This window comes from Python bivittatus, unplaced genomic scaffold (genome assembly GCF_059951505.1).
Source record: "Python bivittatus isolate LINGU-HERP-01145 unplaced genomic scaffold, Pbiv_v1 ctg000220_np1212, whole genome shotgun sequence".
NCBI classification, from domain to species: domain Eukaryota; kingdom Metazoa; phylum Chordata; class Lepidosauria; order Squamata; family Pythonidae; genus Python; species Python bivittatus.
In genome coordinates, this window is record NW_028277048.1 from 12,313,750 (window position 1) to 12,330,158 (window position 16,409).

General features: G+C 40.9%; 1 protein-coding gene across 1 annotated transcript; it reads right to left on the bottom strand.

Annotated features, from left to right (window-relative positions):
- Positions 1-1,537: 1,537 nt before the first annotated feature.
- LOC103047970 (microtubule-associated protein 1 light chain 3 alpha-like) lies at positions 1,538-7,528 on the bottom strand. Its single transcript, XM_007421419.3, has 4 exons — positions 7,477-7,528; positions 6,536-6,591; positions 3,284-3,390; positions 1,538-1,739 (listed from the first exon to the last, which is right to left on the bottom strand). The coding sequence occupies exons 1-4, from the start codon at positions 7,526-7,528 to the stop codon at positions 1,538-1,540; spliced, it is 417 nt and encodes a 138-aa protein (XP_007421481.3).
- Between the last annotated feature and the right edge of the window lie 8,881 nt (positions 7,529-16,409).

The following is a 16,409-nucleotide window of genomic DNA, read 5'->3' on the forward strand; positions in this document are numbered from 1 at the left end:
TGCTGGAGTATATTTTGCTTCGGCATCAGCAGTTCTAGGATGGACAGTCTCTAAATCAGGGGTCCCCAAACTCTTCAGCTTGACCCCTTCATGAATTTTCAGATTGTTCATTGACCCCCAAGCATTTATTATATGAAAATAATTTAATACTACTTTAACTAACAGTACTAATAGTACTACGAATAATAATATCGACCCCTTGGATAGTCCCACCAACCCTTGAGGATTGATACTGACCACTTTCAGGAACCCTGGTCTAAAGAGAAATGATTTTAAATGGCTATGAAGTAAATAGAAAATGGCTTAGATATTTTAAAAAGCCCCAACCGTGTTGGTTACATGGATATATCTATGAGTTTTGTCAATGTTATAAAAATAGTTTGCCATTGCTTTCTGGTTTGCTATTTTACTTCTGAGCGCAACTTACAGCTCTGGGATTTCCTAATAGTTTGTCAAACACACACACACACTTTACAGGTAGGGTTCCCAAAGCAGTGGCTAAGACAGGTGGGTTTCCTTGGAGATCCTTCTAGCCAATACAGTTCTGTTCAGCAAAAGATACCCCTCTCCCCCAAGCGTATGGAAAGTGATTTTCGTCTAGTCAGGCTTCAAAGTCAGAAGCAAATCCAATCAGGAGAAAATAATTAACAGGGATATTGTTCATTAATAGCACCTTCTTGCAGGAATTAATATGAGCTTCACACTCATATCAGAGGGGTTTGTCCAGATAAGCATGCTACCTGCTCTATTTCATTTATTTATTTATGTTTCAAATTTAGATACCACCCATCTCACGAAAAAGTGACTCTTTTGTCTCTATGCATTCTAGTTCTAGGCTGTGCTCAAAGGAGCCTTCCAAAGCATAAACCAAAGGAGACATTTTGGCCAGCCTACCTCCTACAGCACCTGTCCAAATCCTACAAAGGCTTCAAATGGTCTTTAAAAAGGAGTCTAAAGCCAAGCGTCTCTGCCCCTCTTTTGAAAAGGTAACAGGCTGATTATAAAAGGTACCGAGCCATTCATTCAATCTTCTTATGGGAAGGAAAAGAAAGAGAGCCATTTTCAGATCAGATGCGAAATTGTGCTCCTTTATTTCTTTATTGTAGTCTTAAGGGAATAGGGTTAAAGAGAGGGAGGGATTCAAGTAGCCAATGTTAAAATGTCCACAAGTGGGATTCTCCAGATTCCCCTTCTTAGGTCGATCAGCTTTTTTTTTTTTTCCTAATAAAAAGACTCCGTTCTCAGTGCACAAGAGGAAGTGAAATTCAATCTCTGAAGAAAATAAAGAAATAAAACAGCAAGGCTAATTAAAAAGAATAAGCTGGCAGTGGATTAAAGTAACAACCCACAGAGTTGGTAGGATCCTAAAGCACCACATCCTCCCAGAATTCCATTCTGGCAGAGCCAAATGTGAAGCAGTGAAGTAGTTTTAGGGACCAAAGGCACAAGAGGAAATCCTGTGGCTGGCTGTGAATACCCTCCCATGCCACTCTTGTGCAAAAACGGTCTTTAAAATCTTTGTGCCGATTTTTGGCTCTCAGGGAAGAGAACGGCTTAATTGGTGTTTGGAAGAGGGGCATTCTCCAAACATCTCTTGAGAAGCATAGGTCATGTAGAGGAAACCATCTTCATCCTTGTTGTCATTGTAGATCTCCAAAACAGTCAGACTAGGACAGGGCAGGCTTTGATTGTTCACCAGCAAGTAAAAGGCCTGTGTAGCTGTGAGGGACAGCCGGGTTCTGGAGAAGAAAAGAAGAGATGTCAACACAAGATCAGGAAAAAGAAAAGGGATGGCCACTTGCCAGATTTGACCCGACACAGGCAATCCAGGAGGCCACAGATTTTTTTAAAAAATGTGTTTCTTGTACAGTTCCCTGATACACAAATTAATAAAATCGCATTATTCAAAAGACCACATAAAACCAACATAGCAAAAACACAAGAAGAAAAAAAGCCGTAACAGCAATTAATGTTGTTTAAGAATCCCAATCATCAGTAGCAGTTAAGCAATAACACTCTAAAAACACTGAAGTAGGTTTTTTAAAAACATCTGTGAAAATAAAGAGGTTTTTACCTGCCTCTGAAAGGACTGGAGTGCATAAGGGCTGCACACAGTTCAAAACTGATTCAGAAGAAAGCCTGTGTTAAGTGCAACATCTCTATTATTCATGAAAACCCACATGCCTTTTTTCAGGCCTCTGCACAAGCCTAAAAAACAATGCAGCTGCTTTTATAAGTTACATAATTATTAAGCGGCAGCAGCTTTTCTGCCCTCTTGAACACAAGCCTGAAAAAGAACATGGATGACTAAATGAATAGCAAAGAGATGCTTTGCTCAGATGAGGTCTGAAGCGTGTATTCTAATCCATTTTTGAAGTTGAGGGTGTCCCATTACCGTTAGATGAATGAAGGCAGTACCTCACCAATCTGGTGCAGCTGCTGTTTGGGGTTACATGAATTCCCACTCCCAACAGCTGCACCCAGCATTGCCAACACTGAGGGCAGCTGAGCATTGCAATGCTGAGACATCTGGAGACCAAGCTTTAGTCTTGAGAAGCATTTTCTAGAAGATCAAGATTAGTTCACCCTTGCCCTTCAAATCTGTAGGAAGATATGCTGAACCTGGATGGGGCAGTAACTAGGTCATATTGGCACTGCCCACAAGTCCTGTCGCAGAACATGGGTGCTTGCTCACTTCTCCCCAGATGAACTGCTCCTCATACAGCCACTTCCCACATTCAGTTGAGATGCATAATTAACAGGCATGCACAAGCCACCTTTAAGTTCTTGCCCTATATCAGCAAATGGCTCTTATTTGGTAATTGGGAACAGCATAAGGAAGCAGAGAGAGGTTTTGGGATTCATATTATCTAGATACATTTTTCACTTAAGACATCTTGCTTCTAGAGTTACACACCACTTTTTCAATAGGGCTTTTTTTTTCTTCAGATGGAGAACATTGGGTCTTCTTTTAGAAAGGGTGTAAGTTTTTAATCCTTAAGAAACTCAGAAGCACTGCAAAGCCCATGGATAGTTTTTGCTGATATTAGTGATCTGTTCTGAGGTAAGAATTGTACAGGACACTGTTCAAACTGAGGGTAGTGTGGCTCTAAAGTCAAGAGGTAAAACCAACTCCCTTTCCTCAGAAATATAAAGGCACCGTTGTAAAATAATCACAGAAAAATATATAAACAGGATAGCTGTGTATATAACGCCATTTGCTTGAGAACATCAGAATGAGGGGCAATATTTTTCCCATGGCCCAGTTCCAACTCCCATCTACCTCAGAGTGAAAACAAACTGAGACATGGATATATCCTGAGAAACCAAAAACTTGATCCGATCCAACTGGGGAAGAGTCTTCTCCTTCCTGTAACGTTCCACCACCACCTGTGAACAGGGAATTCATTTATTTTATTACCAAGATTCTACGCAATGTAATCCTTCAATTCTAGGCTTTTGATTTTTGAAGGGGCAGGTTGGAAGTCATATTACTGAGTAAGCTGACAGGTCTGTGTAAGCTGCTAAGAAGGATAGGTGTCTGGAGCTATGCAGAAGTTACTCCAAGTTCAGCAGAGGAACAGCTGGGACAAGTTCAGTAGAGAGATAAATGTAAGAGCAATCCAGGATGGACGACTATTTCTCCTAGAACGGTTTCATAGGTGATAATTTCAAAGGTGGTCTCTTTCATTTTCAACAGCTTTGGGTAACAACGACAGGCTTTGTTTGGGACAGAGATGGACCTTAAGCTCTGACTATGACTACAGTTGAGGGTAGAACATCTGTTTTGAACCTGAGCTTTCTGGTATGTCAGCAGAGCTGTAGAGGGAAAAATCTGTGCCTGGGACTTAGAAAACTAAAATCAGTTTCCATTAATCTACAAAGCAGCAGAGTGCTGAAGTGATATTTGTAGACATTTGAAGAATGGTCAGTAAGCCTTAAATATTTACCTGCCTCACATCAGACAGCAAGATATAATAAACAAACTTCAGCTTTGCATGTTATGTAAACCTTGCCAGGAAATCATAAGTTAGCACAATAGGCAAATGTCACCACTATATAGCTGATGCTTATAATAATCCTGTAAAATAGATTGGGATAACATGTATGATTCTCACCTTATGAGCAATGAATAGAAGTTTGATTACTTGATGGGTTATTAGATGGCCATGTACCCATTAGGACAAGATCTTGTATTTGACGAGGTATGTTGGAAAGTAGCTTTCACCAGATGTGACTTATACAAAATGTCACACCTGCTGACATTGCCTTCTCCATAAATTTTAAAGAAGTAAAAGCTCTTTAGACTCCTAAATTCCCATAGGACTGAAGCTTCAACAACCTGATTCATATACTGCCTCAAATCATAATGTGGCTAGATTGGTTATAGCTTAGTATGTTAGCTTAGTATAAAATAGCAACCCAAATCATATCTCGTTTATTCAATAAGCTACAGTTAAAGAAGACTTAATGTCTTTATATAGAGACCAAATTTGAACTAGATTAATTCCTTGATGCCAACTCAATCTTAGCTAGTACACTTTTATCATGTAGGAGAAACCCTAATTTACTTGAAGACTCAAGGGATGCTATGCAATACAGAAAGGCAAGTAGGGCAGATTCTAGCATTTGAAGAAGAGTTAAGCTCCATGGATTAGGATAGCCATATTCAAGTCAAGGATTACTTGACTTGATTACAGAGTATCATCTGATCCCAAATATAGGAACAGAGAGAGAATCTTTTCCCTATTTCACTGCATTATTTCACATTTCCAGAAGTTGAAATGGGCATTACAGTTGAATTGTGTAACTTAATCTCTATACTGCAGTGCTGACATCATAGGAAGAAAGCTGTGTTATTCTATGGTAGGAAAAAAAAAATCAGAATTCTGGTAGCAACTTTTCTGACTAAGAAAAGGCATTAAAAGGCATAAGCTTTCATGAGCTGCAACTCACTTCATCAGGTGCGTAGAATGAATGGTTAGACTGATGTAGGATTTATACCCTTCTGATTTTTTGCCACTATACTGCTGCAACCCGTGCCTGCTTATTTTACAAGAAGAGACAGAATACATTATATTAACTCAGCTACTAAGCCAAAATGTGGTTTGTTTTTAATTAATATGTTGTGCACAGCCAACCAATGTGGTTTGTAATCTATGTCTTTGGCTTAATTTGTTGTGCAAACTTAGCCAATTGTGGTTTTTTAATAAACCAGAGATAAGCAAACTTTGGCTTAGAGCATTTATGTAAACAGTCAGATTGACTTAGAGCCTTATTATGTTCAGTACAATTTATTTGCAAGCAGCTATCCAAAAGGCCTGATTGCTCAGGTCTTACTGAACTCCAGCCATGTCAACTCCATCCAGTATGATTGATGGTGAGAGATGCTGAAAATTATAGTTTAGCAGCACCTGCAGAACTACAAATTTCCTACATCTGATTTATAGGGTGACAATTAGAAAAATGAAAGAAATTGCTGTTTGTTATAGACACCATTGCACTTTGATCTATAAGCCTTACTTACTTTACTGAATAAACCACAATTGTGGTTTATTTGATACACCAGAGTTAAACTATGAAGTAGCCTATCATGTGAGCATGAAGAGTCCTTTCACTTTCATTCCAAGTTTTATGAAGGTTGTAGGACCACCAGAAAAATGATTCCATTTAAATGCCAGGTTGGCCATTGTAGAACCTGGTTAAAGATAGAACCCAATGGGCAGAGTTGAGGGTCTGGAAATTATTGGAGAAAAATCCTATGCTTGGGACTCCTGGTTTATGCAATTCTTTTTAATCTGTTTGGTTTTTGTTTGCAAAGAGTTAGCAATCATTGAAGTGGTTGGATGCTAAGTTTCAAATACAGCAAGAGAAGTCAAGTTATTTTTCAGTACCTTTCATTCCTTTTGATGACTACTCTTATGGCATTTGGAACAGTGAGAATAGATGCAGGAGACAGGGCTCTTGTTTCTCACATTAAGATAAGACTGCCAAAATCAAGGTTTTCCTTTCATTGCTCTTGCATTTTATCATTCAGCCTATATAATCTGGAAGGCTTGTTCTAGCAGGTTTGTTCATAAATAGAAGTAGAACCACAGTGCAGGAAGTTCCCAGTGTTGACTGAACCAAGTCACTCTACTCTGCAGTTTCCAAGCAAAATGTTGGGACCCTTGGAGCATCTACCAGGTCCTTGTACCTCCCTAAGCCGACACCTCCCTAGCTAGTTTGCGGTTTATCATGTTGGGTGAAGCTAGCCAGTGTGACCCAAAAGGTAAAATACTAGATTGACAAAAAGAGCCATGTTTTACGCTGTCTAGCCTCTTCACTGTTGTGGAACATATCTCACAAGACAATTGGATAAATAAAATATAGGAAGTTCTTGTATACCACTGAACTTCCTCCACAAAATAAGTTCATTCTTCAATTAGTTATGTCTTTGGTTAATTTCATTTAAGAGACCGCAGCTGAGCTCTTGGAGTCACAGCAAAAGCTGAGCCAAGTTTCTATTAAATGGGGGAAAAGGAACTTTGTTTACCGGAATTTTGTTGGGAAACTTTCCCCGAATTTCTGTTGTCTCACGTATCCGAGTTGCTAAAAAAAAATAAAAATAATATTTATATAGACACAGACAAACCAGTAGTTATAAGAATTTAGGAAGTTTCAATCCCTAATCACTCTTCTCCATTCCCTCCCAATTTACTTCAAAAGTTTTCAGAAAGCTTATCTGCACAAACCAAGTTGTTCCATGCAACTAAATAGCAATGTTGAAATCAGTAACGTTTACTATGTTTTAGCCTAAGAAACCATAAGCAGCATTTTTTTAAAAAAAAGGGTAATGTAGTGAAAAGCCAGAAGACAAGCTTCACATAGGAATATGGAACCTGTGACCCTATAGATGCTACAACTCCTGTTATCCCACTACATTCTAATAAATTATTATTTAGTATATTAGTTGGAGCTATTCTCCACCTCTGTCTAATGAATCAGGAAGAATGAAGCTTGCCCCTTTTTCTTTAACAAGATTCCTGTATTCTATTTCCAACAGCATCCTTGCAGGCAGAAAGTCAGCTGGAATTCCAACCCAGTGTCAGGAAATATTTCCCTTGGTTATTTCTTGCATGCTATGCAGCTGTTATGAACGAATAGGTAGAGCAACAGTCAGAGGTTCAAATGTCTATCAGCTCCATAGGGCTCTCTTGGGTCAGTCACCATGTTGCAGCCTAATCCATCTTGCAAGGTTCATGTAAAGTCGGAAATGGGTAATGGAAGACCATTATGCATTTGGGTGAAGGAAAAGCAGAACTGAAATGTTACAACAGCCCCAGTTAGGAGAGAGAATCCAGAAATGTAACGTTAGAAGGATGACTGGATTAGAAGGAGAGAGCAGGAAAATGAAAGTAGAAAATTAGGAGTTTCCATGACACAGTCTATAGCTACGGTCTCCCTCTTTTCCCTTTGAAGCAACAGTTCTTTTACCAAAACTCTTCCTCTCCTTGAAGGGACGGCTTTCGCACTGGTTTCTTTGCATCTTCGGAAAGTATGAAAGAGGTGTTTCCCCTCACCAAATCATACAATTACTGCTTCCCTAGACTGCCTCCTTTTAGTCTATTATTTCCTTTTAATATAAGGCTAAGCAGCTCATCTACTAAGACCAAAGTGGGGGTGGAGCTTTTTAAGAGAGTGATAGCTGTTTGTGGGAAGGAAGAAAAGTACAACTGCTATAAGGCAACTTGCTTGCAGGTGAGCTTCTAGTATCCTTACCTCATTTGGACAATCTTCTCTTTCTTTAAGAGGTATGTAGGAGGAAGAAATTTACTTAAAATCTTAAATCTTAAGATTTTAAATCTACTTAAATCTACTGCTCATGTACATAATAATATACACATGAAGCATTGCTTCCCATCTTTCTCTCCACACAGACACACACATATAAGAGTGAGGAAGCTGTGGTTCTCCAGCTGTTGCTGAAGTTCAACTTTTAGTAGGCTCAACCATCTTGGCTGATGTTGATGGATGTTGGGAACAGGTTCTCAACATCCTGGGTTTAGTGCTTTGGTCCTCTTCTTACAAGAAAGTAAAAATTAAGTGGGAATGACTTCTGTGTAAGCATGTGTAGGACTGAGCAATAGGTTTCTGCATAGTGATGTAAGAATAAACCTCCAGTGGACTCGGCAATCATTAGAACTTTGCAGACACAACATGTTTGGTTAAAGATCCATGCAGCTCAATGTGATGTGTGCATAATCAGAAATAAATGCAACTAAATTCAACAGAGCTTACTCCTTTGTAAATCTGTTAAGGCCTATAGCCTGAAGAAAACAGTAAGATTGCTAAAGGCATGGTTGTAGCTTTAGGGACTGTTGCAGGGAAGGTATGTAGAACACAGGGCCGATTGGGGAGGCAGAAAAGCCATTTGCATTGAGGGAGGCCTCAAGAACAAAGGGCCTTCCAGAACTGTTTTGTTTTTTTTATTTAAAAATATTTAAAAGAGAAATAAACCCTTGCTCCCCCCCCCCTTTTTAAAATTTAATGCAGTATTTTGGCTTCACTTTACATCGTATTTCATTATTATTCAGGCTGGTGGCTTCACAGTTCAGAAGTGGCCTGGGTCTTTCTGAATACCAAAGCAGGCTTGATAGAATAAATGCATGTCATGGGGGGTTATGTGGGGAATCCTAGGTAACAGAAAGGATACTGCACCTGCAGTTATCTGAGTTTTTCCTTTAGGGTTGTCGTCTTTAGGGTCACACCAGGACAAGAAGCACCCAGTCTTACATATATCCTATTTCATGAAATGCAAGATAATGTTCCTCAATTGCAGACCTGCTCAAACCATGTTGGATTCCCTTCCTCCTATTTCAGCTTGCTTTTGAACATCTCCTCCTGTCTACCCGTGTTTTTTACTCACACGTTTGATGTTCCTTCCAAATGCCAAATGCAATGCAGCTTCCATCTCTGTTGGAACCTGAGATTTTCCAGGAGTGAATCTCCCAATTAGACCTGATTTGATTCAGACAATTAAAATACATGCGTGGAAAGTACCTGAATTGGTCATTGATTTGGATGTATTCAATTTGGTTTGTAAAATCAATGCATACATGTGAGTTCTTGAATCAGTTTGATAATCCAAATTTATAAGGAGTGCTGAATATTCACACAAACCTATTAGTTTCCCAGACCATACCTTTCCACAGCTTGTATCAATGATAGGATCAAGTCCAATATTAGGCTATTATACTCATTTGAAATCAATGGATCAATCAGTTTACCAAACATTAGTATTCAAAGTATTGAAAGAAAGGAAGGTGGTCAGATGAAGTCAAGATCCCTTCTATGATGCGTGACATTTAGTATAGTCATGCTGCCCAGCCCCCAATACTCTAAAAATGCATAAGCTTTCATCTATAATTCAGGAACTGTCAAATATTACAGTTTAAGCAAGACATACATTGCTCACAGCTTGTTATTAATTTCTGGGCATCTTCTGAGAACCCATGAGAAGTATTAAGTGATAGAGCCAAGGATAGATTGCTGAAGGAATGGGTAGAGTCCCCAAATGTGGGTTCAATATTTTATAGCTTTTCATATGTTCCCAATCAATGCAACAAAAGTTGGCTAGAAAATGATGTAAAAGAGAGGGTCTAGTTGCCACAGCAACAACACAAGCTTATTAACAGGTTTAATAATGCATGCACACACACAGACACACATGTGCAAATAGACTGGGAAATAAAGGATTCAAAGTCATAGGAGATGGAGGGGAATGAGTGGCTGTACTCCTGTGTAATGGCTTGCTTTCAAGGAAGTTGGGGAAGGTCAAAGTAGATATTAATTTACAAAGAAAGCTGTTCATGAAATTAGTAATATTTCTCTGTCTTGCTATAAAATAGACTTCTGTGTCTAGGTTATCAGGATTCCTAACTAATCAGAGTGGGAGAAACTTTAATGATAATACAGGTAGTCATCAACTTACCACCATTTGTTCAGCGACTGTTCGAAGTTACAGCAGTGCTGAACAAAGGGACTTATGACCCGTGCCTGAAGTTACGACCATTGCAGTGCCCCTGAGGTCACGTGATCAAAATTTGGGTGCTTGGTAGCCTGCCTGCACTTACAACTGCAGGGGTGCTTCAACTCCCCCCACCCGCCTATCTTCACCCCCATCTATGCCCTTTTGGCCCCCTGCTGCCCTGCGCTCTGTCACCCCAGCTGACCTTCACCGTCTTCTTGCTCCCACTGCTGATGAAGTGTGCTGGCTTGGCTGCTGGGCCAAGCTGGGGCTGGGCTTTGCGCTGTGGGGGGAAAAAAAAAAAACAGAGCCTCAGCATGGCAAAAAGCCCCTTTGAGTTTTTTTTTTTTTTTGCAAAGCCCAGCCCTGGGAGCGTAGTGCAATAATCTTTTCAATGACAGGCCAGATTTGCAGTATATTTAAGGAGTGTTCAGTAACTTTTCCTTTCTGGAGTCTAAAGTCAGTGGCACATTTCAGAATTCTAACACACACATTCTAAAGTCATTTTACATCTTTACATGGTATACCACACTCCTATTTGACAATAAAGGATCCTGAAAACAGCAAAATTGATCTCTACATAGACTTCATTACAAATTCACTCTTCTTTTCCTCTTTCATACTCCCTACTGAGACACATGTGCAGGTCACTTGCCCTCTGATCTACCTATCCACCTGGAGCTAGATAGAGGTGGCTGAGGCTTAGTAGCATGTAGTATTGGTTGGGGCAGGGGCATAATTTGTCAGTGGGTACACTCACACCCTTTCAACAGAGGTACAGGAGTTCAGGATTATAGGCAGTAATGAAATGCTCCCTGGAACACACAGCACATACAGAGTCTCTGTTAAACTTTTTTTTAATTTTTCTTTTGGTGCCTTTGAGTCAGTGTTGACTCCTAGTGACTGCCTGGACAAATCCCTGCAGTTTTCTTGATGAGATTTCAGAAGAGGTTTGCCCTTGCCTCCTTCCTAGGGCTGTGAGAGAGAGACTGGCCCAAGGTCACCTAGATGGCTTCGTGCCTAACGCAGGACTAGAACTCACGGTCTCCCAGTTTCTAGCCTGGTGCCTTAACCACTACATCAGACTAACTCTCTTCTGTTAACCTACAAAAGCTTTATTATGTATGATTCAAACATCACATGCACTCATGCACATATTCTCATACTCACAGCTTTCCCCACTGTGAACTGGCCAAGCTTATATGGGGTATTGGAAGAGACAGGGATGCCAAAATCCGGTGGTAATGTGCAGGAATGGTGAAGTCTCTCAAAATGGGATCCCTTATATCTTCCTTTCAATTTCTAGCCAGCAGCATCTGTCACACATTCCTTTCCATGTCACCTCAGCCTTTTGTTGACCTGTTAGGTTGTTGGATCAAACCTAACTTCTTGCATGGCAGTAACTCTTAACTTTTCTCTGGTTGCTGTTTTCAGGTTCTTGTCTGATCTTGAAGGGTTGTTTCCTTGTCATCACTTATCTTTGGTAGATGGTGTCCAGACCTGGTCTGGTGGCTTCTTTTTTTCCTCCCTCCTCTGCATATTTTTCTTCAAGTTCTGTTCCTCTGTTTATCCCAATGTTGCATTTCTTCTAACAACATGCACGGGATCAGGTAGGGCTTCCTAGAAATATATGTTTTTATCCATAAAGTTTCAAAATTGCTGCCTCTTTGTGAATGTTCCGTTTTTAAAAGTTCTATTTTTTTTAACAAGAGGGAAAAAAAATCCCACTAGGTACCATGTAAATGCCATATGAATTATGAATCACTGATTATATATCCACCACTGTGACAAATTGAATTAACTGAGATGTCTTCAGTGGGTATGCTGTGTCACTGTGAAGGAGGCAGGAGAATTTCCCATGGTAGACTGAATGAGCAAATTAAATTTTCGAAGAAGCCCTCACCAAAATTACTGGGAAAATTTACATCCATCCAGCCTTCCCATGGCATCCATCCACCATCACCACAATCCCACATATAATAGAGATGGACAGCTCTTAACTTAGCTTTTTTCCCACATGATGTTTTGTTCCGTGTTAAATTCTCCCCATCCTACTTATGAACACATTTGCAAATCTGGACAAGCTCTTGTGAAAACAAAGCAAATGGCATTTCACCTGTTTGCCCTGGCTGAATTTCTATTCCCATGACAGGGAAGATTGCATTATACTTGTGCACTCTGAAAGTGCAAAAGACAACCTTATAAAATGAGTCACATGCATGGGGGGGGGGGAAGTGGGGCAATCTCAATTCAGCAGCCCTATTCCTAGTAGAACACATAGGAAATCACATCTGGGTTTGTAAGAGTTAAGCATCCAGAGCTCTTTGCCTGGATGATGGATAACCACATTCTTTCTTCCACAGTTGCTTTTTTTGTCTCAAAAATCACATTTTTTTTACTGTCCTGTTTATGAGGATATATGTGAGTTTAAAAAAAATAGGACCAGATAAGATTTTCACCATCCATAAACAGAGGTGGCATTTTGGGATTTGAGCCAGCTATGATATAGCTGGAGAAAAGAAAGGAACAACCTAAGTACTAAACCAGATCAAATTTTTCTCCTTCTTCCCCAGCCAGCTGCTCTTGTTGTTTTAAAGCAGGGGCTCACCTGATCCAAAGAGGGTCAACCTTAGCTGGTGCCTTTATCTTCAAGGCCACTTGTAAACTAGTCTTATCTTGACATTTTAATTCTGCTCCTTTCAGGCTTGTGATTTAACAAGGAACCTGATTCCAAGTAAAGCCCATAAACCATCTGGGAAGCTCCTCATTCAGATGCATAAGGAATAATTCACCGGCTGCCAGTAAAACAAAGTTGCCTTTGGAAAACAAATGATGTAAGGGCCTATTATATGAACCAAGTTTTCCTTTTTTCATCCAGAATGGAGTGGAAGATTCTCAACCCAGCTTCTGAATCGGCCTGAGCAACACAGCTACTGGGGTAACACAAGGGTACTTGCAGATTCAAAGTGGTGCCATTCAACAAACTGCTTATTGAAATTGTGGCTGTGTTTGGATGACGCAGTTGCCTCAGGCTGTCACTGTCCTCTGTAAGTGGCTTACCCTGCAAGATAGTAAGAGAAAGAGAAGGAAAAAGACTTGGGCTTTAATAAAAACAAACCACAATAAATATAATAACAGCGCAAGCAAAAAAAGATAAAATATCCAGTTTATTTATTATATTGATTTTTACGGCTGTCCATTCTTGGACTAGTGACTCTGGGCAGCTAATATAGGATGAAAAGTCAAAATAAGAAACAGTGAAAGAAACAACAATCAGTAATAGAATAATGGTGCCCAAGAACCCAACTCAGACCATAAAAAGATACAGAATCACATCAACAGGTACACCCAAGCTCCAGACCCCATGCCTGAGCAACATTCAGGTCTTCAAGGTCTTATGAAATGGTAATAGGGTTGGGGCCGAAAGAATCTCAGGGGATAGGGTAGTCCAGAGGACAGGCACACTTCCTGACTCCCACTAGATGACCCTGTTTAATAGACAGGACCCACCCTGTTGGATTGAGTGGGACAGGCAGAAACAGTCAGAAGAGGTGGCCTTGCAAATATGGGGGTTACAATCAGGCAATCCATCTAGCATGTCAGATAGGAAGACAAATTTTTCATATGTCCTCCACACTTAGGAGTCCTCTGTTTTTAAGAATGGAAGAAAAGATAATACATAGGATTGCAAGTCTGTTTCTGCCCAAATGGATGCATTTGAAAATGAGTCCTTGCTTTGCAGGGGCTGTTTCCTAATGAATTTAACCACCTCTCTCTTTCTTTCCCTCTGAGGTTTCATTTCTTCCCTTTACCTCATCCTGCTTCCCTTCCCTTCCCTTCCCTTCCCTTCCCTTCCCTTCCCTTCCCTTCCCTTCCCTTCCCTTCCCTTCCCTTCCCTTCCCTTCCCTTCCCTAGCTATTGCTTTCTCTTGCTTCACATCAATTCTATTTTTCTTCTTTTTTTTTTTGCTGTTCCTGATGGAAGGTTTGGAGGGTTTTGATATACTGTATGTCTGTGGGTGGATGGTTTGTAGGAGTCAGAGAGAAGAGTTGGTATCTGCAAACTGGGGATTGTTAATGTTAAATTGGGGTTTCTTATTTTATAAGCAGGTAATTTTAATCAGTATTTATTTAATTGATGATGATGATTTTTCCTGGCCCTGCCGTATTTGGAGTAAGGCTTCTGACAAGTATTCTGCCTCTATACATATATGAATGTGACACACACTCACATTTATTGAGGAAGGGAAATTTTTCCCACAGAGCTGCTCAGTATTCATCACCCTCCAGCATGGGACCAGCTGCATCCAGGAACATCAGTCTCAATCCACCAGTTCAGCCATGGCATGTATTTTTGATGGGCAGCATTGTCCGCAGCTGCCATTCTAGTAGTGGTGGCTGATGTTTCATTCCCCTCACATGACCAGCTGTGCCCACCTTCCCAGAACATGCCAACGTTGACAACAGCTCATGCCTATGGCATCTTTGAAGGCATCCACATTAACCAACACATGAAGGTCTGGAGGCCAGGGTATCATCATAGACTGGCATGGACATGCATTCTGGCTGTTCAGCGACACCACTACCACCACCACCACACTTGGCTCCTCTCTGTAGAAGCTCTGTCTTTCCCCACTTGAATCTGTAGGCCAGAATAAGTGGCAGAAGGATAGTCTCCTGTGCAATAACCAATATGTGCCCAGCACTCCCGGGAGCAGCCCTACCACAATAGTAAGAATAAATATTGCAACAGTGGGTCATGGCAGGAGCCAGATCTGTGGATTCTATTCCATGTACCAGAGCAACTGGTAGGATGGGACTGCATGAGGATGGGACCTCATGAGAGTTCTGAATAGTCCTGCATGTTGCCCAGGAACAAGCCCACCAGCCCCAGCTATGGGCATAAGTGGAACGTACCTTGAGCATCAGTTGTGCCCTTTCCTGGACCAGGAGGCCCTTGGGGTGGTCATTTGTGCTTTCCTCACCTTACACATGAACTATTGTAACACACTCCACACAGGGCTACTTTTGAAGACCAGTGGAAATTGGTCCAGAGTGCAGACAGAGTTGCAGCCGTATAAACCCAATCAAGTAATTTAATTAAATTAACACCTGCAGAAGCTGATGGCACTCTGAAGTGGAGTAAGGCAACACCGTTCCACTCCCAGTGCTGCTTACCTCTGTGTGCTTACCGTTCATAGGATCCTTTCACGCCCCGCAACCAGAATGTAGAATCTTGAAAGGGAGGAGTCAGGTGGGAATGGGAATGGGAATGGGAATGGGGGTGGGGTGGGGGGGAGGCAAATCTCCTCCTGCTTTCCTCTTTTCCTCATAGTGCATTCTACATAGGGGTAGAATAATATGGCAGAGAGGGGGTGGTCAAGAACTGGCTCCCAGTGCTTGAGGAGTGGTACATATGACACAATTATGGAGAACCTTAATATTAACCTTTCCTTTTTCACCCTTGCTCCTATGTATCACTTGCTTTCGTTTCATTTGTTGATCTGCCTGTGTGCTGAGGTCCACGCTGTTATATATAGATCCGTGGGTATTGTCCCAGACACCAAGGGCATAAAGCACCACTTTGGCATTCCGGTGGGTCATAGAGGGGTAGACAGCTGTGCGTTTCCAGAGACATAGCTAGGGGCCTTGATCATGTCACAAAGAGCTTTGTGGCCCCTCTCCTCCTGGTTTAGGGTAAGAGCCTAGATTAGCCATTATGGGGAACAATGCCAGTTTTTAGAGGAGCCCTGAGGCAGGGCACTGCATCATAAGGGGCTGGGGAGAACTAGTAAGGAAAGGAAGTGTATGGACAGACCGATAGATTCATTTTTGTTTTTGTTTTAAGAACAGCTATCCACCTTGTTGGTTGGACTGGGACAAATACCTCAACTTAATCTATTTCCAATGCTGGTCCAGGATGTGTTGCTATCTGAAATGGAATCCAAGTCCAATTTCCTTCCCTCTAAGAACAATCCTTTAAATGGACTTGCTGCATTCAGACATCAATTTTACTTTATTTGTCTGTCAGTAGTGCTGTCTAAATCATATTGCTTCCCCACTACTTGGTAGGGTTGGCCAAGGTTATTCCAAGGTTTACAGCTATCCTGAGCTCATTGAGAAATAATGAGATAAAAGGTCATAAATGTCCTGGGGCCTTTCACTTTTTAATAGCTTCAACTATTAATCCAGGTTAGCTATTAGTTCAGTGCCAACATCTATCTGGCAGAAAAATGTTCCTTTCTTTGCAAAAGGGAGCTCTCTTTTCCTGCTCATTCTGTGGGAGTGCTTTAGAATTTCTATTGGATTTCTTTTGGTGAGATTTTGGAGTTTTCCTCGTTGTTGTTGTTCAGTCATTAAGTCGTGTCCGACTCTTCGTGACCCCATGAACCATATTGTGC